General features: G+C 48.8%; 1 protein-coding gene across 1 annotated transcript in view; it reads right to left on the reverse strand.

Moving 5' to 3' along the window:
• The window catches only part of LOC8029150 (band 4.1-like protein 4), a 135,953-nt gene that overhangs the window by 27,052 nt on the left and 82,331 nt on the right, over positions 1–26,570 (reverse strand). Inside the window, exons 3-6 of the mRNA XM_040213405.2 lie at positions 24,859–24,901; positions 16,294–16,372; positions 999–1,096; positions 766–886 (exon numbers count right to left, since the gene is read on the reverse strand). Of these exons, the coding sequence (XP_040069339.1) occupies positions 766–886; positions 999–1,096; positions 16,294–16,372; positions 24,859–24,901 (341 nt within the window). The remainder of the gene's footprint in view (positions 1–765; positions 887–998; positions 1,097–16,293; positions 16,373–24,858; positions 24,902–26,570) is intronic.

Here is a 26,570-nt window from a genome sequence, read left to right on the forward strand (position 1 = left end):
GAGCTTTGGTTGCCTCATCTCGGGCACAAGCTACCTCCGACAATGCTTCAACGTCCCATGCACCTCAAGAACATGCACGCGGCCAAAGTATGGCACGAGGCACGGAGCGTGGGCTACAGGCAAGGCATTCGAAAAACACGTCCTGCCATTTTTAGTGATCAAGAAGACTGTTTTGTTCTTTTGTAAGTCTTTCCAAAGGTGATTTCCAAGCCTATTTTTTAATCAGATGCAAGTGATATAAAAAATTGTTTTCTAAACTTTTTTTCTAACAAAAACTTTGGTTTCTCTTTTAATTTTTATTTGAATGTATCTTTACAGAATATGGCGTGCAAAGTTGGTGAGGAATTATCGAAGCTGAAATCGCTACTTCTTCTGACAATGGGAGAGGTAGGGGGAGGGATGGAGGGAGGATGTGATCCATCTGTCACCCTTAGCACAGGTGTCTCACCTGTGCCAAGGGTGACCGGTGTCTCATCTTGGTTCTGTATTGCGTGGGGACACCTCGGCGTCCCTGGCAATGCTAAGTAACGGTTAAGAGTTGAGCTTGTTGGTACATACTTGTAATCATATCAGCTTGAACTTTAGAAATATCTGAAACACAAAGACAGAAAGGACAGGGTATGACACGCAGCTGTGTGTCATAACCTGTCCTTTCTGTCTTTGTGTTCTAGATATTTCTAAAGTTCAAGCTGATATAATTACAAATGGCAATGCTGACTCGGAAGGCGGAAGTTGGGCCAGGCAACCCTACGTGCGCCGTCTCACCTCAGTCCCCTGTGAAGATCGGCCACCTTTTCCTCCAGCTCGGGAGTCTGGTTCGTGAGGAAGCGCAGCTCTGATGCGTAGCCGGGCTGATGCCGCCGGGGCTCGTAGTCTCCGAGTTCGGCTGACCGAAGAGAACAGCTTAATGGACACCTTCCCTCTAAAGAACCCTTGGGTACACTTCCATGCCGGTAAAGAGGTAAAAGTTTGCAGAGGTCCCCGTTCCGGGCACTCACACTGAATGGCCAGTGCAAAGAGCTCGGCAGCAAGGTCGAAAGCCACAGGTAGTCTACCATGGTAGATATCTTGCTTGACTTGAAGGAAAAACTGGTACCTGCAAACAATTGTTAGACAAGAAGAACAATGACAAGTGAGATAAAATTTGTAATCCAATATAAAAGAATTTATCAATCAATTTAAAAAAAAAAAACTTTTTTTTAAAGTTTTGGTTTAAGGCCTGGGTGCATTGATTATCAAGAAAGCAATCAAAATTATATGTAATCTTTCATCAATCTGTAATGTGGGACATTTCTCGCCGATGGTCACATGTCACACAGAAAATGCTGCATTTTATGGGACGCCTCCAACTAATGTTAATAGACCCATTTGGAAAGACTGCCCTCTGTTGGCAGCTGCGGAATCCCTGCACAATGGCGGACTAGAACCGCAACATCAAGGCACACCTTGTACATTTGGTTGGATTACAAGGCAAAAACACACCCACAAACAAAAGGTGATGAGCGCAGTGACATTGCACTTTCGACGCTGTTTGATTGGCTCGTCCGCTCCTAGCGTTGGTCCTGCTCTGAGGGTCGCTATCTTGTGGAATGACTTGCACTTTTAACCATATCAGTTTTTCGGCCATTGTGCGCAGTGTTTTTTTTGCATTCCATTTCTACTTCATAATTTCATTTCATTGTTAGTATATAATTTCATTCCACTTTTGCTTTATAAGCTTACCTTTTGTTTTAATATTGGAAATTCTGGACCGGCTTGCTAGAACAGCGTCTCAGCTGAGACTGGGTGAAAGACAAGGAAACCTGGACAAGGCGCAAGCGCCTTGAGACGCGGCTTGAGTCCCGCTCAGCTCGTGCGCTGGCTTTGACAGAGCTTTCTTTCGCCCAGTCGCATGCTGTGACACTGTTTCTAGCAAGTCGGCCCTGTTGTCTGTGGTAATATTTACCAAAATTTTAAATTGCCTTCACGGGCCTTCAGCGGTGTGGAATAATGACGCCAGCAATGCACCACCTAAAAGCTTGAAAAATCACCTAAGTAATACATTCCATAATTTTCAAATAAATCTACATCGTTAGGTAAAAAAAACTTTCAGCCTTTCCACTCTGTGAAGAGGGAAGACCAGCGAAGCTGTATGGTGGGAATGAAGTAATGTCTGGCCTCAAGTCGGCAAGCCAGAGTGGAAAGGCTGGAAAAGTTGCCGCCATCTATAAGCGACGGCGGCAACTAGACAACCGGTTGTCCGGTAGCCGTCGTCGCTCATAGATGGCGGTAACTGTCCAGAGTGTTGTGTCGACATTTGTTTGCTGGCGGACACGATCCTGGGGAAACTAGTCAGCTCTGCTGTAAAAGATGGTCTGCTGTTACATAGGAAATTGGGCGAGTTTTGATGTTGGCGATATTTTTACTGAAAGAAAATCGGGAAAGAAGGGATCGACTAGCCGTACACGCACACGCAAAAACAAAACAAAATATTTGTGGCTCAAAATCTGTTTGTTTTCGCGCGAAACTCGGCGATCGAGAATCGGCCGTTCGGGCCTCCTCTCGCTCTCTTTTCCTTGATCACGCGCAGTGACGTCGCAGAACACCAAACTATTTTTGAAGTTCTCTAAGCTATCTAAGGCGCATATTTATAATTAAGAGTAGCATAACTCACGAAGCGTAATCGGTATGACCAGTGGCCTACTCAAAACCCGTTGGTCTAAAGCGCGTAGTACTGCACTCGTGGGGAGTCCCTCTCCACTACTCCAGTAAACCCCCGCGATATGGTGCTCCGGTTTCGGTTTTGCTTTGCGATCCGTACAAAACGCGTATTTTGCCGTGAATAACTCACGGCAAAATACGCGATTCTGCACCGATAAGAAAAACAACAACATTGGGCGATGGCGCGAAGAAATAAAATTATACTTTTTGGATGTTAGTACTGTACATGTTAATCCGAGTTTTTATTTGTGAAAACAGGAGAATTTCAGTACCGTAAACCGTGTTTTAAACCACGCACGGAGTCAAAACAGTGGATGTTGGCGCCGCGCGCAAAGCGAACACGACGTCAGGGGAAGTTTCTAGATTATTCGTCACACACATGTGAAACACTAAAAAATACTCCGAGTCAAAATTTAAAAAAAAAAAGAAAAAAAAAGTTAACTTTTTTAATGCATTTTAAGTTGTGAAGCTACCACCCAAATTTTTCTTCTTTGCGAAATCGCTTGTTTGCTGAAAAAGAAAAAAAAAACACCGAGGAAGTTAAACCGAAACCAAAAGACCGTTGCGGACGGCTATGACGTCAAAAGCATTGGAAGTCACTGGAAGTCACTAGGGTTGTTTCACTCCCGCGAGCACGTGTTCACTATTTCTCCAGATCAGCTGGTGTTCGGTAATTTCATCGGTCGTCGAACGTTTCATTGACTCTGTGGTTCCTTTTAATGTGCGCGGGTTCTGTGACGTCATCGCACGTGACTGAGGTTAAGGGTGAGGGAAGCTCCGGAAAGGGAGTGTCGCCGGAGTTGGTCCTAACTCCCAACCACCGGTCTTCATGAAAATTTACACAGTCTGTCTTAACCAGGGGGGTAAAGGTGGGTGAGGAGGAGTGGCAAATCCCGTGCGCCGACATCCTGGGTCCCGAGTGAACGAACGCAAAAGAGAGCGACAGAACACGAGAGAAAGAAAGCAACGTTGCCATGGTAACGCGAAGAGTGAAAACTCTTAGCAATATAAACAGTGATAATTTAACGTTGTAAACTAAGTTATGAGCTATTCTAACGCTTATAAAAAGCAATAAACTCATTACGCTGCATTAACTTCCCTTCTGTCGAAATCTCGGAAATCTGGTGGTTGCGCAGTTTCGTATTCTTCAACCGCGCCCAGCCGCGCCAACCCCCGGACGGATTCCATAGGGCCAATGGAGTCGAGTTTTGTACAGTAGCGCCGAATTCCTCGTCCGTGGTGGGGGGCTCTCATTACTTGAACGAGTTAACTTATTATTTTATATTCGGTAAATTGTAAAATTATATAAAGAGCTAACCATGCTATTAATAAAATATCTGGCTTACTTTTCAAAACGACTTCTATATACACGTTTGGGACGTAGTAGCCTACTTTGAAGCCGTTTCTAAGCCAAGCCGTAAAGAATCCAACATGGCGTCTCTTTATTTTTGTAGGGTGGTTCTCGTATAGATCGCTTCGGGGTCGTGCTGGAGCCTGCATCCAGGCTCCTGAGCATCACGCCCGGTCCCGGTAGTGTAATAATAGGGACTTTTAACAAACCGTGTTCCGCGTATCGCACTATCGGAGCCTTTGAAACATGCTTTTAAGTGCGCGCCCCGCTGTCACGGTATCACTCCGGGTGCGCGCCTATAAAGCATGTTTCAAAGGCTCCGATAGTGCAGTACGCGGAACACGGTAACAGTTCGCTAAAAGTCCCTAACGTGATATACGATGTGCGATTTCGCTTTCAGCTGTATAAGGTGCGTAGTCATGTGTGTTCGTTGTTCTTCTGTTTCGAGGCGTCCCGCCGTCCAGTAAGGAATCCACAGCTGCGACCGAAATATTTCGAGGCACATTTATTGCACAGATGCTAAAACGGAATTAAGTACAGCACTGCACCTGCATACGCGCAAAAATAAAACATTGGCAAAATCATTTCGTCAACCTCGCCCACAGCTGCAGTTGCACATCGCCAGCACCTCTCTGTCATCTGTGCACGATCTCATCACTTCATTATTACATGCTTGGCCGCACACCTTCTTGGGAATGGGCTTTATCACTAACTTTATCACTATCACTTCTTGGGAATGGTCACTAACATATATCTTTACAAGTGTACACATTGACCCACATAATTACGCATTCAACATGCCAAGTTGGATCAGCTGTTCACTGAAAGTAAAGTTGTTCACTGATTTAAGAAATATAAACTACTTAGGTGGCCCCCAGCAATCATTACCTTCATTTTTACATATTCAAAGCTTCTCACGCAAGCAAGATGAAAATGTGAAATAAAGCTTCGAAAAATGTTGGCACTCAACAGGCTGGATAACTTGTTGGGAACCACGAAGTGTCCGAAGCTTTCTTCCTCCTTGAGACGACGTTCAAATGCTCGTTCTATATGTCCCAGCATCTGTAATGACAATGTGGTCATGATGTTTAAAATTTTAAACTGATTTAAAACAAAACAAATGTCCATCTACAGCGAACAAACTAATGACATAATGCCATTGTCGCACCCGGAACCATGCAGAAATAAATGAAACTTCAAATTAATATATAGGAAGCCTCATTTTTTTGTTTTATTATCCTCCGTCTGTTCGAGGACCGCCAAAGACCATTTTCAAGATTAAACCCAATTGTTACACTTTAAATAAGCAGTTGTGCACAAATCGAAGTGGAGCTAGGTGTATACCATTAACTTCATTAAAACCGTACTTGTTCGGGGGAAAGCATATGTTTTTTACTGCGAGAACGAGCCTGCAAACTAACAGCTATGGGCAGCAGAAGTTTAATGGTAAGTTCGCTGAGCAAATAAAACTGAGTACGGGAGATACATACTCACCTGCCTTATCTTGAAAAAAAAAAATGAACAAACAAAAACTTGTGGTCTTGGCATTTGCGCTGTTCGTGCACCATCGGGATATGGCCACGTAAAATGCACCTCTCAACAGTCTCTGAAAGTTCGCACCAAAATATCCATCGAGTTCGACAGGCGCGCGGAACGCCGGAGCGCGAAACTACGCTCGCACGACCCTTGGGTAAACAAAACCACGCGACGCCGCCGTCCGCCGTTACGAAGTTTCAAATTTGGGCGAGGGTAGAACGTTGGGGGGGGGGGGGGGGGGGGGGGGGGGGGGGGGGGGGGGCAGAGGCGCTTTTCAGGGCACCGGCGAGGCCAGCGGGTCGGTTTAGAGTTTTGGTTTTAGACCGAAAACAGAACGAACAGAAAGAAATATATAAAATAAATTGCATTTTATTTTCATGGTGCGGTGAAGACGTTTTGTTGAAATTACTGTTAGCGGACAAAGTTTTATATTTGTATTTTTGTATTAATGAGAGCCCCCCACCACCTAAGCGCTGCTGCCGGTGGCGACGCTATGCACAGCGCCGCTGATGGTGGCGACGCTAATGTCAGCGCCGCGAAACTGGGACTGTGACCGGGGATTGGCCGCGCCCCACTGGCGAAGCCGGGTATATGGTTTAGTTTAGCGTTAATGCGAGGCCCTACATCTGCGCGCTTTTCAAAAAGAAAGCTTCGAAAGGAACGTGAATATCTTTCCACCGGTAAGTTCGTGAATTGTTGAAGTTCGCGAAACTGCTCTGATGATGTAACCGTGTTTGGGACCCAGAAGGTCTGCCTGCATGATCCGCCGCTTGCGGCAGCCAGAATGTATGGGAAAATGGCGGACCTTTTCCTCTAGAGTTAGTATGTATGATCTCTATGGTCTTAACACAACAATCTCCCTGCGTAAAAAGAAAAACAATCTGGATTTTGAGGTTAACATGGTGAATGGCGGCTGATCCCTTTGGATCAGGCGGTGTCTTGCGCCACCTAGCGAAATAGTAACTTATGTTGTACCTTACCCTCTACCTCTCCCCTGGTTTTTAGCCACCATTCGTATAACCATTCTGTTACTTAGCCCAAGAGGCCTTCTTGTTTACTAGCGACACGCAGCGTCAGGTGAACCAACTTCCGGCCAGAAGCAAATTCAAAACGAAGCAAAAATTCAGAAGAAGCGAAGGAACCCCACGGGTGTCCGTACAGACACGGATGCGGTCATTCCATTTTACGCTTCGCTGACTCGCTGCAACTTGGCTATTGCATTCCTTCTTTTCTTTTTTTTTTTTTTAGGTTGAATGAAGTTTCGGCCGGTCGGTCCAGCTTCGCGAGCGCGTAGTTTCTTCTTCATACGCAATTTTGTACATTTTTAACGGACGTTTTGGGTTGGATGTTTTTCCTTGATAGACTGTGGGTCTTCCGCTTCAGCCAACACACAAACAAAACAAAAGAAAATCAGTTTAACAAAACAAAAAAGCGCAACAGAATAAAATCACAGAAGATCAAAATAGAGCAACGAAACTATCACGTTCTCGTCTGGGCGAAATTACATAGGATCGCGACGAGAAAAAGTCAGTGCACAAAAGAAGCTAGATAGACAGTTCCCTTTCCGAAAGAAGGAAGGGGAAAAAAAATTATGAAGCTAACATAAACTTACTAAAGATAAAAGAAGGCAGACAATTCAGGGGCACCCTCAAATTACACAAGGGCCCGCAGGAAGGTCCGAATAAGTGTACACGGTAGGAAAGTAAAAAAATAGGAGAGAGAGAGAGAGGGGGGGGGGGGAAGAAGTGAAAGAAGGGTCACGACATGGCGCGTGATTCGAGGTGACACCGGAAACAACGACCTTAAAAATAAAAAAAAATAAAAATGAAGAAAGGGCGGGTGCAATAGCGACGGACACCGGAAGCAAAAAGGCCGTGACCCCAGGGGGTGAAGTCCGCGCATTTGTAGTCCGGGCACTTAGGAGACCATCGTACGGATGCACGTGATGCGCGTCCCTGCGGTGAAACGAGACACACGTGACAGGAAGGGAGTCATCAAAAGCGTGCTCCGTTTACTTTTGCAGCGTAAGTAGCACTTTTAAATGCGATAGGCATTTCTTTGGGCCACCCCCTACGGAAGCTTGTCATCTGTAACGCGAAGCGACTGGAGCTCCTCTCCCTATTGACAAGAGAACATCTTTACGCACGGTTTGTCCGTAGACATATCGGGACCTAAATGCATTATATAAGGCGTGTATAAGCTGTGTAGTCACTGATAGAGTGAGAACGGCAGGGCGTGTCTTTCGAACGCCCAGCCTCCAGCACGCGTTCCATGTCCTCCGCCGTGCTTTCCGCGCGCATAAGTGTATCGAACCTATTCATATATTTCTTTCTTTTTTTCACTATAAGGCTTTTTCTCTTTCTATTTTGCTGTCCTCCCTCGAGGCTCTTTTTTTTCCTTATCGCACGCACCCCTCGTCCGATGACGCGTGTGCGACATCGGGCGACGGGTGGCACGATACACCGTTCTTTCTAATAAGCGCCTGAGGCGCTCGCTGGAAGTGCTCCGGTCTTCTTCTCACTGCCTCGTGTAAGATACCTAGTCACTGGGTCATGAGAACGTAGCACCATTGCCTTCCCTGCCTGCTAGCCGGACACGAACAGATACTAACATACAGGCGATCGAAACCTGGCAAGGCGACTGGCTAATCCGTCTACGTTGCCATGGAAATCGCCATGTTGGCCCATTCAAATCTTCGAAGCTTCCAGGGGGTCATTCTAAACCAGTCGCACCAAGATCACCATGGAGCGTCATCGTACTGGAAGCGTTCCTCGCCAATATAAGCGTCTTTGGCACTGTGTATGCAATCAACTTATCAATCATGCCCATCTCCACGGATCTCTCACAATAGTGTTCTTCTTACATATATCAAAGCAGTAAGCTTATTTTTCAGTGCCTCCAAGCACCGAGACACAGCATGTGATGGTGGTACGAAGATGTGCGCTTGTTGCACCGGTGTGTGGATAGCGAAATCTCGACATACGGCGCCTCCATAAAGCTACCCGTCACCAGCGAATTTAGATCGGATCGCCAAGAACGGAGGGGTCAAAAAGAAATTGCTCATTTCACGGAATAGGTGGTATTCACTGAGCCTGCAGGTTCGATTTTGCCAGGGGGCGCCACCGTCGATCCGCCATCTTCGAGGTCGCGGTTTGACGTTTGATTGGCTTGTGTATGCAGTCGTCAGTTGTATAGTGTGTGCTAATTTCATATCGTTCAAGCAGCTTCGTTGAACAGAATAGAGAAAACAGTTTATCTCGGGGGCGGGCCGTTTTAATTCCTTTGTTGCCGCCGAGTACCGTGTGTAAAGGCTGAACCGCATGTAAGCAATTTAGTGAGTGACGGGACGAGACAAGCGACGACGACTCTCCTCACTGTCGCTTGGTCACTCGCGCGACGAGGCAAATCGCATGAAAGCGACGGGAGCAAGCTACCAAGGCTATGAGCGACGATTTCCAGAAATCTAAAAACCGAACGACGCGACGAGCGGCCGTGAGAAATCTCCGTCGCTCGTCGCCGACTCCCGTCGCTGTCGCCGTCGCTCGCTAAACCGCTTGCATGCGGTTCACCCTTCACTGTCGCTCGTCGCGTAGCTCGGTTTTTGGATTTTTAGAAAACCAGCGCTCATCGCTTTGGTCGTTTGCTTCCATCGCTTTCATGCGGTTTGCCTCGTCGCGCGAGTGACCGAGCGACAGCGAAGCGGGTCGCCGTCGCTTGTATCGTCGCTCGCCAAATTGCTTGCCTAATGAAAAATGCGACACATTTTTCATTAGCTGCGGTGAGCCGCACGGTATGTTTCTACACAGAACGAACACCGAAGGCACGACGTACGACGCGGAGGCGATGAAGCAACACGGTTACACGGCCGTAGTGCAGAAAATCCGCTAGAGAAAAAAAAAAAAAATAAGGAAACTAGCAAAACAAAACAAAGTAATCACACCGTGCTACAAAAGCCCCAAAGTAGAAAATCTCAGTTTTTGCAAAAGAGCTACCGCCGTGGGCACGGCGCGCGACACGGAGCGCTGCATGGAGCCGATGGAGCAACGCGGCCGCGGCGGAGAAGTCCGATAGCGACAAAAATATTCCTACGGCGCATCAAAAGCACCAAAGTCTAAGAATAACCCCTAGTTTCGGTCAAAAAGACCCTTTAAAGTTGTAAAATGCTGTTCACCAACGCTGAAAGGTCCGGCCAGACGGCATCTGACACCTACGTGGGATAAAAGGAGACCTCGAAGATGGCGACCGTGGTGGCCGATGCCAGCGCACCTAGCGAGTGACGTCAAGTGAATGTCACCTATAAGATGGTGACCACACGGGAGATCGGCGCTACTTTCCCAGGATCCAGTGCCTTAATGGTGTCCTGCAGGTTCAATGCCCACCCCTGCCCGTTTCAATCTGGATGAACATCGTACCGGCGTGCGGTCGTGTATCACTACTGCGTGGTGCAGGTTAAAGACCCAAGGCTAGAGGTTGTACCGCACTGGCTACATTTCTCATCTACAGCTGAGAGACAGGTCGCCCGTTGAGGCAGTCTGAGTTCAGGCTGTATTAACATAGCCCCCCCTCCCATAGGCTGTGGCGAAGCACCATAGAAGCAGTAGGGAGTTTTCGTAGATGGTTTTCGCCGTCCCGCAACGCTCCTCGGCAACCAGCTACGATACCCGGAATTCTACAGCCAAGGCCATCGGCGCGCAGGCGCGGTACGGGCTTCTTCGTTGCGGATTGCTTAGCGGTGGGGGAAACGCGGGCTACGAAAATTGTGTTTGCCCTTTGTCCCTCTTGTTTCCCTTCTCCGGGGATTCTTTTCGTCATTCTTGTCCAGCTCGCTTGCACCTTTGCATTTAATTGCATTATAATTACCCCCTATAATTCCGGTTTTTGTATTTGAAACCCCCTTAGCTCTGCGCACAAAAGCAAAAAATGGTGTAATAGCTTCTTTAACTCCCTTTTTAGCTCTCTCTTCTGGGAATACGTGTTGGGAGATCGGTGCACGTCTGCTGCCAGTTCGAAAATCCTCTTGTCCGTCCTCGTGTTTTGTGTTCTTCCCATAATTTATATCATTCTTACCAGCACGCTCTCCACTCCAAGTATTAGTTTTTGATAACCCTTCGAGGGTATTGCGACCTTTCGACAGTGTCGATTATTTACCAGAGGATTATACTATAGAGTGATTCCAGAGTGATATCTACGTGGTATCTCGGCGTCCGACAGTGGCAGAATTGACCCCTTAGGAAAGTGCGCCCTCTGTTGGAAGCTGTAGAATCCCTGCACAATGGTCGACGCAAGTGCGAGCTTTTTGAGTACAGTGCTGTATTCTTGGGTCTGAATGCGTCCCGGCTCACGAGCCCTCTTGTAACAAAAGCGCGATTTCCTTTCTTCTTTTTTTTTTTTTTTTTTTTTTGGGGGGGGGGGGGGTGGCATCGCTTTTGCCTAAGCCCCCCAGGGTCCCAAGATCCACTTTTTCTTTAGATGATAAAATTTATATACACCAGCCAAAAGTGTAGTTTTTGGTGACAGCAAATATTGGGTCAACAAAATGGAACGGGGCAACGTTTCGGCCGTAACGTCATATTTCAGCAGGCTCTTCCTCCTCCCCCCTCGCACACACACACAGAAAAGCCCGACCGATAAATCCGCCCCTGCTTTCGAAAGGGATCTATTGTTGTAAAAAGGAACTTTCTCTGACTATTTTGTTTACAAATCCTGGTCCTTTTTGACCCCCTTTACCTCGCTAATGACTCTGCAAAGCGCACGGTACCAAGGATTGAACGTCTGACTCCTAAAAGCAAGCAAACTCGACGTTATGCGTATAATGGTTTGTGCAAGGAGGGCTTGGTCTGCCCAGTGCTTAATAAAGTCTTCCGTAAACGGGGGGGGGGGGGGGGGGGGGGGGGGGGGGAGGGAGGGAGGGAGGGAGGGAGGGGGGGGTCTCTGCTAAGGGGGAGGGAGGGATCATATTAGATGCACACAAAGCGACTTGATTAAAAAGTATGAGTAACCCTGCATGGTTTCTCGGAAAACAAAACCTACGGACAACGTAGATTCCGACTATTTTTGTCGCGAAGAATGAATGTCCCAGAAACATCCGCCATTTTGTTCCACACGAAATCGACACGGCTACTCAGAACGTATTTTTTTTCTCTCTCTGGAGATGGCTGCTCAACAAAACTCGAATGGGGAAAATCCTAACAGTTTTGAATATAAAGCGGAGTACTTATGACTGTGTTTTCACCAACTCCAGAGATATGGCGGGTGGTCTCAGACCTTTCAAAATCGGCAGAAGATCCGAGACGACCCCCCGAGGCCCCCCTGATATTAAGCCATGGGTCTGCCCTTGAGATATGGTTACGCTAGTTTAACGCTGTAGAGGCGTGACTTTGCCACAGCAGGACGACTGCTAACCTGAGGTTTTTAAGCGCTGACGTCCAATTCTAAACAGGGCAGTAACGGGGATTACGTCTAGCCACCCTGGGTATCTGCAGCGCGAGCTTTCGCTCTACGGTTGTTCCGAGGTACGACGTGCTAACAGACTCGGCCACCAATCCCCCGAATGCAAAAGAAGAAAAAAACGGTAGATTTTTATCGGTCACGTAATAAGCGAACAGCTCGGCTTAAATAAGCATCGTGCCATTCACGAAAGGTAATCCGCCCGTGGAGCGCGGGCTCATTAATGCCGCACATAGCAGGTGTGTTGTGATCGTCGTTAATTAAGGCAGCTAAAGGGGCCCGCCTTTGTGAGCGGGAGCCTTTGTTCCTTTTCCCATTGACACACATTCCTAAAAATAAAAATAATGGTAAACAAAACGCTAGTGTATACTAGCGGACAACACAAAAAAACGGCCATATTTCATCTCTTTGTCCGCGAGCTCGCGTTTTTCAAACAATTGTTGTTGTTGTCGTTGTTTTTTTTTTTTTTTTTTTTTTTCGGTTAAAAGCGAGGCATTTTTGCTCCGCGAGACAACGCCGTTTGAGAAAGCCGATTGTTAAAAACGGTGGCGCTTGCGAAAATCGGTCACCGAACGGATCCAATCAGAGTGTGGAACGGCGCTCGACCCTGCCTGCGAAAATAATGACTCCGTTCCAAGGAAGGACGCCAGCCACCTTGAGCCAATCAGCACGCCAGAAACGAGGCACGTGACTACGTATTGACAGTGTGCTTTGCTCCCGCGGAGAGCTGTCACGTGTTCAACTGGGTCACCCTGATTACTCGCTCTTTGCCAAGTTATGCTGACACTGTAGGTGGCACGAGCCACTGCTTGACTCGAAAATTGATTGACTGATTGCTGGCTCGTTTAACCGAAAGCGTCTTTAGATTACCGTGTTTTTTTGTTTCGTTTTTGTCCATGGATATGTCTACAGTGCTTCAGGGGGTATTCATGCACTGAACGCCATATTTGAGGGCGATGCTTAGAGCCACGGTGTTAGAGCGCAAGCTCAGAACGATCTCACATTAATAGCCTACTAAGAGCGGCAATCTCGATGGTGCGGAATGCGTGTTGCAAAAGAACTGCGGAAGCTTGCCGTCACCACGCGCTCAGCAGCCGCGCACACCAGCTATGGCCGTCAGTGAGTACGAAAGCCCCTCTATCCTGGGAAAAGTGGCGCCATTCATTGTTGTAGAAATGCTAGAGACACGTGCCGCGCGCCACTTCTGGGAAGAACATGGCGTCTGAAATGTAGCTCAGTGCTGCGCTGAGCCGCCATGATCTTCCCAATTGCTGCACGTTGCACGTGCCTCGTGCATTGACGAACCTTGCGCTACTTTTGAAACATGAATACACCCTATTCGCGACTCCAGCAAAACGAACGGCACCTAGCGGGAAAGCACTGAACTGGCCGCAACAGGTCCTTTCGCGATTTCTGCTCGTCTCTTCTGGGTTCCGTGTTTACACTGTGTCGATGGTTTGCGCGACAGAACAGTTCTACCGGTGACTGTGTCGTAACTGTAGGTTGTTACCCAGGTTGCTCTGCACGCGACCTACGTAACCGCGTGAGCCAGACATTCTGCGTTTCTCAACATTCATCAGCGCCGTGGAAGGACAATGGGCAGTCCTTTCATCGCTTCCTGAAAAAAAGTCAAGCCTCTGGAAGCTCGCTTACGTCAACAGATCGCAGCAGGTTCGAAACGTGGAAGATCAAACGCGGGGGAGCCAGTTTCGACTCCAATGCTTATTGCTGCTGCCCCAGCGTTGTGCGATGAGCTGGCACATGGCACGGCACGACCTGGATTCGACCGCCATATTTGCCCTATAGGAGTCGCCAATACTCCTTTTCACTTTCACTGTGAGCGTAGCAGAAGCTACAAGAGCGAGCTCCGGGCTTTCAGCGTCCCTGCCAAGCACGCGCGCTCGTGCAGTGCAAGAGCACTGCATGAGCACGCGTGCCTGTAAATATAAAAAAAAAATATATATATAACAAAAAAAATCACTAAGGAGCGAGAACAAATGGCGCTTGGGTGAGTCTGCCTCACTTTGCTTCCTCCACCCCATGTGCACGCGCGCATTTCACGCAGAATCGCCCCACTCAAAAACACAATGGTATATAGTACATCGTTTCCCAAGCGTGTGCCGCTATATGCTGCCTGACAAAAACAAAACTAAAACGGAACTGCCGCAACCAAAACAAGAACAATAACACGAATGGAATGAATTAGAGAAAGAATGGCGGCACGCGTGCTTCCGCGCATGCGCGTGAAATATTCGCGGAGTGCGGCGGCAGAACAACGGGGGCGTCAAAAAGAACGCATGGGCGCTGCCGTGTCTCTAATCGTGACTGGCAGCGAGGGTATGCAAGGGCGTGAACCGTGTGAAGCGCTGGTCACGAGAGTATTTTTTTTCCCCCGTCGTCCGCAGGTTGAGCGTGTTTGCCGCCTTTGCCCGTTGTTTTTCTGCCTCCATATAGAGTTCGATTATATCGGTTGCGATTACAATCGTATACGTATACATCGAAGCGAAGCGATCGAGCTACCCTCGATACACAGCCGACATTTGTAGACGCGGCCCCGGTTTTCGTGTGCAGGGCGATTATGTACAGGGCGACTCGCTTTAAGGCAATTCCGACTTACTCAATCGTAAACAAAACCACATAATAATAATAATAATAATAAGAGTAAACTTGAGGCAGTATGTCGTAATATTCCCTGAAAACTCAACGGACGTGTTGTGTACCCACTGAGTAGAGAGAGGTTTAGTAGATCGTTTCGATGACTCCGATAACGATACCCGATACTCCGCCGCCGCCTTTGCGCGTGCATCGTGTCGTTATCGGGCGTATCGGAGATGTCGGAACGATTCACTAAAACAGTTACGCAGAGGAGCAACCGTTCGGCCATCTGCGTGTTTCAAATCATGGTTGTCAGTTATCCGAGGCTGTATCTGAAACCAAACGAAACGGTTTTCCCTCGTCCAGGAATGCTAGTGGCGACGTGAGCGATCGAAAGCGTCGCTGCACCACGATTGGCCGAATGCTGACTATGACGTCAGCAAAGGATTTCCCATGGACGCAAATAAGAGGAATGTAAGAACTTCAATTTTGACGGTGTTGGCAGTCTTGCTTTGAGAGCTCTATGATTTGAGGCTTTCACCATGCTCATTACAAACACCATCGAGCTTGTTGTTCACAAGGTAATGACGTCACGAAAAGTAACCAAACGAGGGCGCCACCGAAACATCTCGCCGCTAATAGAACAGATTCGCGAGAGAGCAATGCGGAGCGCAATAAGTTCGTCTGCTTCTTTTTGCAGGGGTTGTGGTGACGTCAGAAACACGCCGAGCTCTGATTGGCTCTGCTTGAAAGATAGTGGGTAGACCTCAAAGCGAACTGCCTTGAGGTCTACCCACTATCCTTCATTCGGAACCAATCAGAGTAAAGGAAGGCGAACAGGACGAGCGCTTCCCCTTTAACAGCTCTGCTGTAATAAAAAAAAAAAAAGAGATATAACATTTTTACTGAAATTGCGTTGGCGGGCCCAATTTCAGGTACGTACGTTTGGAAATCAAATTTTGCGAGGCGTGCCAAATATGTTAGTCCTTACGGCCGCACCCTGTATATATGTACGTATATATAAAAAAAAGTTTCCATAACGGGGACCGGAGCATAATGGAATGACCCATGAATTTAGTAAGAACTGTCCTACGCGTCATTCCCAGGAACGCCGTGCACAAAAGTGATGTTACGATGCGACGGCGGCAACCAGATACGTGGCAAGTCACGTATCTGGTTGCCGCCGTCGCTCATAGATGGCAGCAGCCTTTCCAGTCTGGCTTGTCGACTTGCGGCCGGCCATTACTTTCCATTGTACAGCTTCGCTGGTCTTCCTTCTTCTCCAAAGTGGAAAAACTGAAAGTTTTTTTGTTTTTTTTCATATATATATATATTTCTGATGCCGCAGAAGGTTAGTGGGGGGCTGTGGCGAAATCATGGTCTATACCGCACCTCGATCGAACATCCCCATCACAAAATATTTATCGCAAATTGACGACGTGTTCATCAATTTACTAAGCTTTCAAGACACGAAGAGGTCGATTTGATTTCCGAGCAGTGAACTGGGATAATGACGACAGTATAATTCTCGGATGATATGCTGGTTTAAGATGGCGACCACGACGACGGGTTCTGAAGCTACTTGCTCACAGAAACCAGATGTCCTCACGAGAGGCAGCGGTCGTCTGACCAACGCGACGTTCTGGCGACAATGCAGTACTCACCTTGTGATCTCCTCGAGAAGCTTGCAAGGGTCTGGTGCGTAGAACTTCACCCCGAAGTAGAATGTGAACGTGTTCACCCCTACGAAGAACAAAAGAAATGTATCACTATTTTAATATTAATAGGGGCTTTTAGCATACTGTTACCGTGTTCCGCGTACCGCAGTATACCTGAGCCTTTGCCGTGGTCGCTCTGGCAGTGCGGTACGCGGAACACGGTAACGGTTTGCTAAAAGTCTCCAACATTATCTAAAACAGGAGTTCATTCACTGATGCTCCAGAGCCGACTCATTTCGAGCCGCCCCTTTCATTATAAATAGCCCGTTCGCAAGTAACTCCAGTGAAAACTCGGGAGAAGCTTAGACGATTAGCAAACATATCTGTCGAGGTTGTCCCCACTTGGAAACGCGAACATAGGTTGCGGTTAATAAGCAACACGACCCGATCTAACCCGAGGGGTCAGAGTCACACTAATGAGGCGCTCGGAATATGGTTACCCTTGCCCCCCGAAGCGCATGCAGGAAGACAATCCATCGAGAGCATACCACGATCCTCGCGAAGCGTATTGGGCCTTTCTTCCAATACATCTCATTTACCGAGGTATAAAAATACACCACGCAGCACACTGCACGCGGGGGAGACGCGAGACGGTGGGTCCGCCGTCTCGGAATGCGCGGCGGCCATTGGTGCGGCCTAACCGCCTGCGATGGTCGATAAAAGCGTAAGCTGGACCTCGAGCAGCGACCTGGGGCGACCCTCGGGCAAGGGTCACGAGGTGACCCGCGGGCTTCGCAGAGGGAGAGCTCATCGTGATTGCGCGCGCACCCCCGCGCAATCGTGATCCACATGAGGGGGGCGCTGATCTCTGGTCGCCCCCACCCGTAGGGGTCGACACCTATTGAGCTGCACGAAATGGTGCACCGAATGGGCGTGCTTGGGGCGGCGCACGACACAATTGTATACAGCACGACAGCCGTCGAGTCAGTTCTTCCATTGCACTTGCATGTCACGTACTTGCTCTTTTCGGGCGCGGGTTTAGATCTGGATGAGCGTCGTATACCGGCATGCGTTCGTGTAATCGCTACTGCGTGAGGCACGTCAGGGCCGGTTCACACATCTGCGTTGCCTCTGCTTGTGACCGTTTTAGACGGAAGAACACACAGCTATCGCGCCATCTACGGGCGCCCTATCGTTCGGCGGCATGGCCTACCCAAAGTTGCCGTTTTGGACCACCAGATGGCGCTGGCTAGCAGCCGACAGGGGCACCTCCTGTTCATTCCTCCGCCAGCAGTACAGCAGACTACGGCGGCGACGCGAGGAAGGAGTACGCGCCGACGCTGGAACACGCAGCGACGATGATTTATGCCTTACCCCGAACAAAACGCGAGTAATGGCAGCCCGTCACATTGCCGCTTGCAGGAGCGTGCTCTCTCACGGACGACGGCCCCTCGCGTGTCTTTGGTCGATTGTGCCGTATAGCTTTTCGGCACGGCCGCTCGGTCATCGATTATATCGGCGGGAAAGGCGGACAAGAGAATCAAGGTCAGCGACGCGTGGCTTTCCGGCCGTGTCGCCCGCTTCGCACGGTCGCCGCACGACCCGGTCGCTCACGCCGCAGCGCCAAAGAAAGATAATCGACGTCGTCCGGTACTGGGAAGACGGATGCATACGCGAGGAGCCAGAGGACAGCACAAGCTGGATGGATGGGTGGTGGCATGGTGGCCGTTTCTGCTAAATCGGGCGGTGACTTGCGCTATCTATAGCCAGATCATAACTTTAGCACTGCACCATAAGTGCTGTCTATCCTTCCGTCAAATTTAGCCGCCATTTCTCTAACCCTTTGTTTAACCTTCCAAAACATTTTGTACCAACCATCGTGCTCTCACCGGATGCCGGGACTCTGAGGACGTACGTGTTCCTGTTCAGGTGTTATTGGGTCCTCGAACCAAGCCCCGGTAGCGTACCGCTAATACGTCGTACCAAAAAAAAAAAAAAAAGTTAAGGGTAGAAAATTTTGTCCCCCTAACTAAAGACAGTTCGGGGGAGAAAATTGGCTAGAAGGACGGGAGGAATCATATGCTTTTTTTAGACCTAGGCTAGGTGGCACAAGCTACTGCCCGTTACAAAAGGTGTAGCCATTAACATCCATCCAGCATACAAATGTATGAGTACGCTTCGAACATCCTTGACGCATGACCGCAGACGATTCTGTCATCGCGTGTACAGCGAACACCTGCCGAACCGTGACGCAGCGCTCGTGCCCAATCCTTCTGGTGGCATATGGCCCGCCCAAAGTTGTCCTTTCTGGCCACCAGACGGGCGCTGGTTAGCAGTCGACCGGTTACCATCACGTTATCTTCTCCAGAAGATCAAGCGAGCAATTTCATTTTCGAATGAAATTGCTCGCTTCCCCTTTGCAGGTGGCTATAATAAGCGGCATCGACTGTATGTATCACAAGCACCATAGTATCCTCTGGAGAAGATTACGTGATGGTAACCGGAGTCGGTTACCCTGAGGACGGATGCCTTCTCTCGAAACCCGGAAAGACCCGTGGCCTCTCGCACGGCGCGCTTCTGGGGAGAAAGCAGCGAGATACGAGTAGCGGAATACAAAAGCCCGCTTCGCGAACAAAGCACAAGCTGCTTTGTTCGCCAACTCCGAAGCACCACTACGCGCATTCAGAAGAAAGAGCATATGTGATACAACAACAAACTTCCTCCATCTCCAACTCAAAAAAAAAAAAAAAGCGGTATAAGATAAACGCAGAAACGCACCAAAGAGGGAAAGACCGCAGCTGGCAAAAACGAGAATGTGGGAAGGGTGTACGCGTATATCTCACGTTTTCGCCCACAACCGGAAGCGGCAAAATTCAAGATGGCGGCGCCCTTGTGAAAGAGGTATGTAGGCTTCTTCCACTTGACGTCATTTCCGGTTAGGCTCGAAATCGAAACCAACATTGTCGTCTGCTATCAGTGCATTGGTGCCATATGGGATGCATTCTGCGTCTTATTACGGCAGCAGTATTGCCGCATGGAGTCACAGAGCCGTCTTTGTATAACCACATTTCAAAAAACTTTCTTGTCCTAGTCAACTGCAAAGAGGTTCCAAACCTGACACGAAGTGCAGTCGACAAACCCTTAGATGGGGTACGAAGGTCTTCTGTCGAGATCATAGAGTTAATATAATAATCTAGAGCGAAAGGTCCCATGCATTTGGCCGCTTCAGAACAGCGGGAAGCGAACATCGGCGGTCCCAGAATTAGCGGTCTCAATGAGCCCATATCGCTGTGACGACGCCTTAATATGCACAAAGAAACACCATCTGTAAGGTCTGTATACATTGTTATTTTATCTCTTACTTTGCAGAAAAAAACCCGGAATCGCGCTGTGACGTAATTGAATAAAATTGTCAAGCGGTCGAGCAACTTCATCTGTCGCAGCAATACGAACAGGCCTAACCTTTGGTCTGCTTTCTTTCTCTGCTCTTTTGTCACTTTCTCTCGTTCTTTCTGTCGGGACCGGAGATGTTAGTGCCCAAGATTTGCCGCGTTCTGCTCCCATTTTTACCCGCGTCTGGTCGAGGTTTGTGCCGGCGTATCCATCGGGAACCATCCATAACGCCGGCGAACCGTTTGCTCGGGCGTCGCCTTGTCCTGGTTCCCATACCTTCCGGAATTTTAGAAAAACCAATATTGCTGGCCGTAGCTCCGTTTCGTCGCCGACGTTTACGGCTGGGACAACTATGTACGGCGCAACTGACCATTTTAAGCCCCGAGTGAGCGTACGAACTACAGCGCGAACTTCGGCTCCAAAGCACACAAAACATACGATAACAGCGACGAATGCCTCCAACGTGGATTCCGGCGGGTTCCGGTGAGATTTATGAAAAGGTATGTAGTGTTGCAACATGTCTCATGAAAGAACCCCGGAAAACTCCAGGCCTGCCAACTCGCCTTCTTCGAAGGAAAGTCATCAGAGTCGACGCGTTCATTATACAGACGTTAAAATTCTAGGGCACATGCTTTGAAGACTGTTCTATGTGGTTCTGCCCATACCCCTGCCCAGAGAGAGCGACAAAGCTTAGCCTTTATTCACCGGTTGGAAACGGCGAAGAGAGAAGACGCTCCGACGGCGGGCGCCATTAGAGGGTAAGATGGCCGCTAGAAGGCATCCATTGTTGCCAGGCGCTTCCGCAAATGCACGCACGATCTGCTAACACCCGGAGGGCTTGTCCTCGGAGAGATCGCGTGCTCGGACAACCCTGTATTCTGCTCGGATTGCTTGCGCGAGCGTGGCACTGGCGGAGGACGCTTTCTTCGTGGCATCGTGTTTACTGCGAAGGAATCTCATGAGAGTTGCGCAGGATGCGATTGCGTAAGTTGCGTATCGTTCGTCGGTTTCCTCGGGGACGCGCGAGGCTTATGGGTGGCGCTAACGAAATAGCAAACTTTAATTAAATGACATCCAAAGGGCAACCCAATAGACCCTTTTCAAACGTCTATACCACTGGCGGCCGTCAAAGCTGGTAAGTTGGGCATCGCATCGAAGCGTGTAATTGCGTATATACCGAGTGTACGCTACAATGCCAATCCGCCCGTTTTTGTTTGCATCTTCTTATCTTCTAGCCCTGGAATGCAGGGTGGCTGTGCTTTACGCGTACGGATCATAGGTACGTTTTAGTAGACCGTGCGATAGAGCTGTGCGTTGCTAACGGGAGCTCGTGCCACGTCACTTGGAAGAATGGATTGGCTCCCAATTGGCAGCCGGATGCGGTCTACTAAAACTCTATTCGCTCGCGGATCCGTGCCGGAGGCGAGCGGATTTTGGAGCCAAGGGGGACGGAATCTGGCCGTCGCTGCCAGGAAATTCGGATCGGTCCGGGACCCATATCCAGATTTTCCGCCAGTGACGACGAGTCCATTTTGCCACCCGGCTCTAAAATTCGCCCGACGTCAGCGAGGATCCGCCCCGCAAGCGTAAACCCCCAACGACCGCTCTCGATCGCCGGTGCATTCGTCACACCTCCCCGTCTAGCCCACCAAACGAGCACATATACTTCTCAATCTGCTAAAAGGTCCCCGTGAATACCGCAGTTTATGGGCACTTAAAGGCGCGTTCCGGGAAGTACTTACAATGTATAGCTCGAGAAAGTTCCCGTGCCAGTTACAACCGCGGGCATCGTGACTGGACGTCTCTCTGTTCTTCGGTCACGTACGGTATCTCTTATTTCATTTTTTTTTTCTTCTTCCTAGCACTTCTCGGAGCTCTTCGGGATTGTTGGTAACTCCGCAACAGGTTGGCGAGCGAGGCTTCAGAGTTCATACAAAAGGCACTGAGTTCGCTTCCGACACGTGCGACGGAATTATCCGTTAGATGTTCGGAGCACGTGTGGTCTATGCTTCGAATATGTCTGCAGGCGATCTTCGTATGACCAATGCGAGCCTCATACAAGGAGAAAGCACGTCTCAGACAGTGTATGCAAACGGTACTTTGTACGATGAGTGACTCAAAGGCGTGGTCACATTGACGATGTCTGCTCATCACGCTGCTTTTAGGTGACGTCGAAGGCGGAAACCCCATCACCAGGGGCGGATTCTTCCACGTACACTTCCCTTTTCACAGCCCCATCCGGCAACATTGGCGGTCGGCCATTGCTGGGGCACGAAGCGCCTGATTGGACCCGAGTCGTAGCCGAACGTTGGGGCAGCCCTCGTGTCGAATACACGACCAGAGTGCGTGCTCAAACAGTGGGCGCGTTAGGTCCGGGTGCAGCAACCTAAAGCGCGATCCAAACCAACGCTTCTTTTTGCGCCTGTAGGTCGTGCGGCTGCGGATGTGACGTATTTTCGTGACGTCGCGCCGCTTCTTCGCTCCTTCCGGGCGCGCACAAGAAAGTTGGTTGATTTCAACTTCTTCTCAACGCGCACAAAAACGCGCGGTGACGTAGTAGGACGCTCCTGTGTCCCGGCCAATAACATGACAACGCGATCTCTCTCTCTCTCTCTCTTTCTCTCGCCGTCTGGCCGGCCAGTCTGTCGCAGTTGCACTTTGCTTGTGCGCGCTCGCCCGAAGTTTCGCCCGTCCAAACCAAAGCGCACGGTTCTGACTCAGAAAGCGCGCCCGGAAGCAGCAAAAACGCCACGAAATGCGTCACATCCGCAGCCGCACGACCTACAGGCGCAAAAAGAAGCGTTGGTTTGGATCGCGCTTAACGGAGCACAGCGACACACCGAAACTATATCGACGAGTCGCATGAGCCACTTGGGCGGCAGAAGCCGAAATCATTTCGAAGATAATTTCTTTTTAGCTGTAAAACGGCAAAATGTAAAAAACAAAAAAACACAAAAACGGTGACGTTAGGAAGTTTTTACGAGTGTTTTAATAATCGTGAAAGGTTCGAAGACTCGCTTCGAGCAGATATGCCGAAAGTTACCTCGACCCATCTTATTGACCATGCATGCTGTACAAATTTACGTGGAAGACAACATGCTTGAACTCGCTTGTCCACGCAGGAAACTGTCAAACTCGTCAGATGTTCCGTGGTTCTGTCTTGCACCGTGAGACGGAACCCGTCGATGTGCTACGCCCGAATACCGGCACACCTCCGTTCAATAGATAGCACGTCAATTCGTTTTCAGGCGACATGCACGAATAAACCTTTTCCGGAACGCTCATTCCTGTCTGGGCTTTCAAATCACATCGTTTTTGCCCGCCGGATTAAGCACCAGTCAACCGAAAAGGAGCAACGGTCAGCGACCGCCCTTCGTCTCGACAACGTTTCGGTCGGCACAGCCATCTTGCTTGTGGGCGTGACGTCACGGAGCGCGAAGAAACCGCTCGCGCTCATGTGTCAGTCTCCGGCGGCGCTCCTGTTTTAGCGACGTGCGCGAGCAAAAGCGTCGCTGTGGTCCAAGTTCGCGATTGGTTAAGCCAGAGACCTCTGCATACTGGTAACGCCTGTCCAATCGCCGGTACGCAGCGAGACCAATCCTGCCAATCATGGCAAGGCAGATGCAAATCCTGGTCGTGACGTCAAGGAACGCAAACCACGAGAGGGCACCACCAAAACGTCTCGACGCTAACAGTCACGTGCTTCCCTCCGAATCGCTGATTGGTTCGCTGGGGTAGCCTTCGCACGCACTTTTGAATCGGGCCTATTGGTGCCTACGTGTTTCCACGTCAATAGGGAGTTTTTGTAGATTGTTTTCGCCGTCCCGCAAGGCCCTCTGGAACCCGCTAAGAGACTTTTTATAGAGACTTTTTATAGAGACTTTTAGTGTTGTGTCGTTTACCCGCAGTCTCGGGGTTTTTTCAACCATGCCCTCTGGAACCCGCTAAGATAGCGGGAACTCCACAGTCAAGGCTATCGGCGCGCAGGCGCAGTAGCAACTTCTTCGTTGCGGAACGCTTAGCGGAGGGGGCAGCGAGGTCTACGGAAACTCCCTAATAACTTCGTTATTGGCTCCGCGGTTTCGTTTGCGGCACGTCCCCGGTCCGATTCCGTGACGGCAACGGTAATACGGTAACACTGTGCCAAAAACGGTGTAACCGAAAAACTGAAGACCGTTCCGACATCGTTTAAAAAGGTTTCCAAAAAAAACTCCCGCGGCGGGGCGCGCGCGCGCTCTTTTTCAGAAGCACACGCAGCGTGCGATCCGTCCCCATCTTAATTGGAATTCTTCTTTTGTTGTTTTTGTTAAATGCTCATGCGGCGTACGTCAAAAGCGCTCATAGTTGCGCATGCATATGGCGTACCTAGGAAGCAATCCGTTTGCAAGTCAACTTTTGTAATCGGCAAGCTTCTTTTTTCTTCTTTTTTTTCCCAGCGTAATGGCTGCGGTGCGCGCCGGGTGGTCGGTCCAATGGAGAGCGATGGTTGGCTGCTCGGTCAACAAAGGGCCCGTTTAATTGAATCGCCGCGTTCGGTAACAGCTCCGCTCCGTCAGACTCCAAGATGGACCGCGGCAAAGGGCTTGCGAGCCGTCCCGGCCAATCCGGCGCTGTGGCATCGAGAACACGTGACCTTCTTCATATGGCGCCTCGTTGGGCCCGACCGCAAGGTCCCGTGAATCGCGCTCGGCGCTGATTGGCTGGGGATGGCTCGATGGTGTCGACTGCGGTTCATCCTAGGGCGAGGCTGTGTAGGGCACACCGTCCGAAATGGGCCCCGAGGCTATACTTCTTGCCCTTTTTATTTTTGTTTTTAAAGGGTGCGGTCTTTTTTGGACAGCCATTTTAGATGGATCTGGCCATGTTTTATGGAAATGCGGCCCACAAAGGTCCACTGAACGCTCACGCCCAATTTAATATAAACATTCAGCTTCAAAAATAGTTCTATTATTATTAATATTGTTTTACATAAGCTAGACGCCCTGCAAAAAAACAAACAAAAAAAAAAACGAATTATTTTGAGACTATATCATAATATGTAAACTGCTGGTGTAATATTATGTACTACCTATCTGTGCAAGCAAGTAACATGCAGGGAAATCGACCCTATGGCATTTCAGGTAAATTCTTGGATGCCCCCGGACCAACGATTCCCTGTGTATTAAAAAGTTTGCTCACCTTTCATTTGCTTGTAGATCTTCTTGGTCGGGTCCAGCCAGTGCTGAAGAAAGGAAGAAAGAAAAAATAGTTAGGGTCGAGAAACGATAATGCTTTCACTCGATGAAAACCAAGGCAGACACGAGTTCGGACGTCGCCCTTACAAAAATTACCAATGAGTTTATATTGAGTAATTGTTATGTATTCTATAAGAATACATTAGAAACTCCATTGAAACGCATTCACATTTTTTGTAAGGGAGCGACAATTCAACCTTCATGTCCGCTCGCCCGCTTTGCCAGTATTTCTACGACCGACCGCCAGGATCGCGACGTCCGACAACACGACACACCAAATCCCGTGACGTCATTTGCCGCCACTTCGGGACCTTTTTTCCCATACATGGGCGGTTATAAGCCGGTACCACCATACTCTGCTTCGGCACTGATGGGACGAGTCAGCGTCTCAAAAGCGCAAGTCATTGGGCCCTCCCTATACATGACTGGTTGACTGTTGTGCGATTATAGTCCCACCAGCTCGTAGCTATACAATAACTATTTTCTGGGTCTCCGGGCTTTACTTTTCCCGGTATGCCATTCAATATCGCGAAATTCAGAATAGTTATTGTGAAATGGAGAAATGAAGGTGATGCCTGCCAAAACCAATGATTCAAATATACCCGCGCTTTTTCAGCGCCGGGACGCTGCGGCCAAGCAGACTTGCAGGGTCGAGCAGGCCGTCTAGCATTTGTTCCGTGCTTGCTGGGCGGAAGCTGGAGCCAGTTTCCGATGCATTCATTTGACACCGTGAAACTGATTGTAATCAGTTGGGAATAAATTCTATTCAACTGTCCAAGCAACACCCGGCCCCAGGGACAAGAGAACTTTTTTCGAGCCTGCATGCTAACTGGTTTGAGGCTACAGCCTCTCACGGCGTCCCTTCTAACCCTAACCGAGTGTAGTGTTCATTTCGATAGGCGTAAACGCAGTTTCTGACACTACTGGCGGCTCAACTATCGCCTTTTCCTCATGGATTTTACACTGCGCTGCCGGGAGGGCAAACACAAAACTGAGACAAGGCAATAACAACAGAAGCGCGAAAAACGCACACTATTAAAAAAAAAAAAAAAAAAAAAAAAAATATATATATATATATATATATATATATATATATATATATATATATATATATATATATATATAAAACTGAGAAGAAAAAAACCCTTAGTGAAAACAGCAACAACGGACTATTTAATCTTCGACGTTTCGGCCGGAGTCCGGCCTTCGTCAGAAAGTCCGTTGTTGCTGTTTTCACTAAGGGTTTTTTTTCTTCTCAGTTTTATACCCACGCCTTCGGCCTCCCGCCACTATGCCCGTTATATATATATATATATATATATATATATATATATATATATTTTTTTATTTTACAGCAGAGGAAAACACTTGAAAAGATAAAACACAAAAGAAGGATTGAAAAAACCTGGGTGAAAAAACAAAAACAGATAGATAAACGATTACTAACATGACTATACCCTTGATTCGTCGCTCACATGTCTATCAACGCAGGCGTGAGTGCCCGTCAGATGCGGCAAGGTGTTCAGCAATTTCATTGTCCCCCCGTTCTTTTTTTTTTTTTTTTCTTTTTAAGGTGTTTGTGTTTGTCTGAGGTTATTGAGAAAGCTGTGCGACATTTGAAACAAAAATACCAATTGTAAACTATTTCCGTTCTTT

Source organism: Ixodes scapularis, unplaced genomic scaffold, assembly GCF_016920785.2.
Source record: "Ixodes scapularis isolate PalLabHiFi unplaced genomic scaffold, ASM1692078v2 PGA_scaffold11__112_contigs__length_91849675, whole genome shotgun sequence".
NCBI lineage: Eukaryota > Metazoa > Arthropoda > Arachnida > Ixodida > Ixodidae > Ixodes > Ixodes scapularis.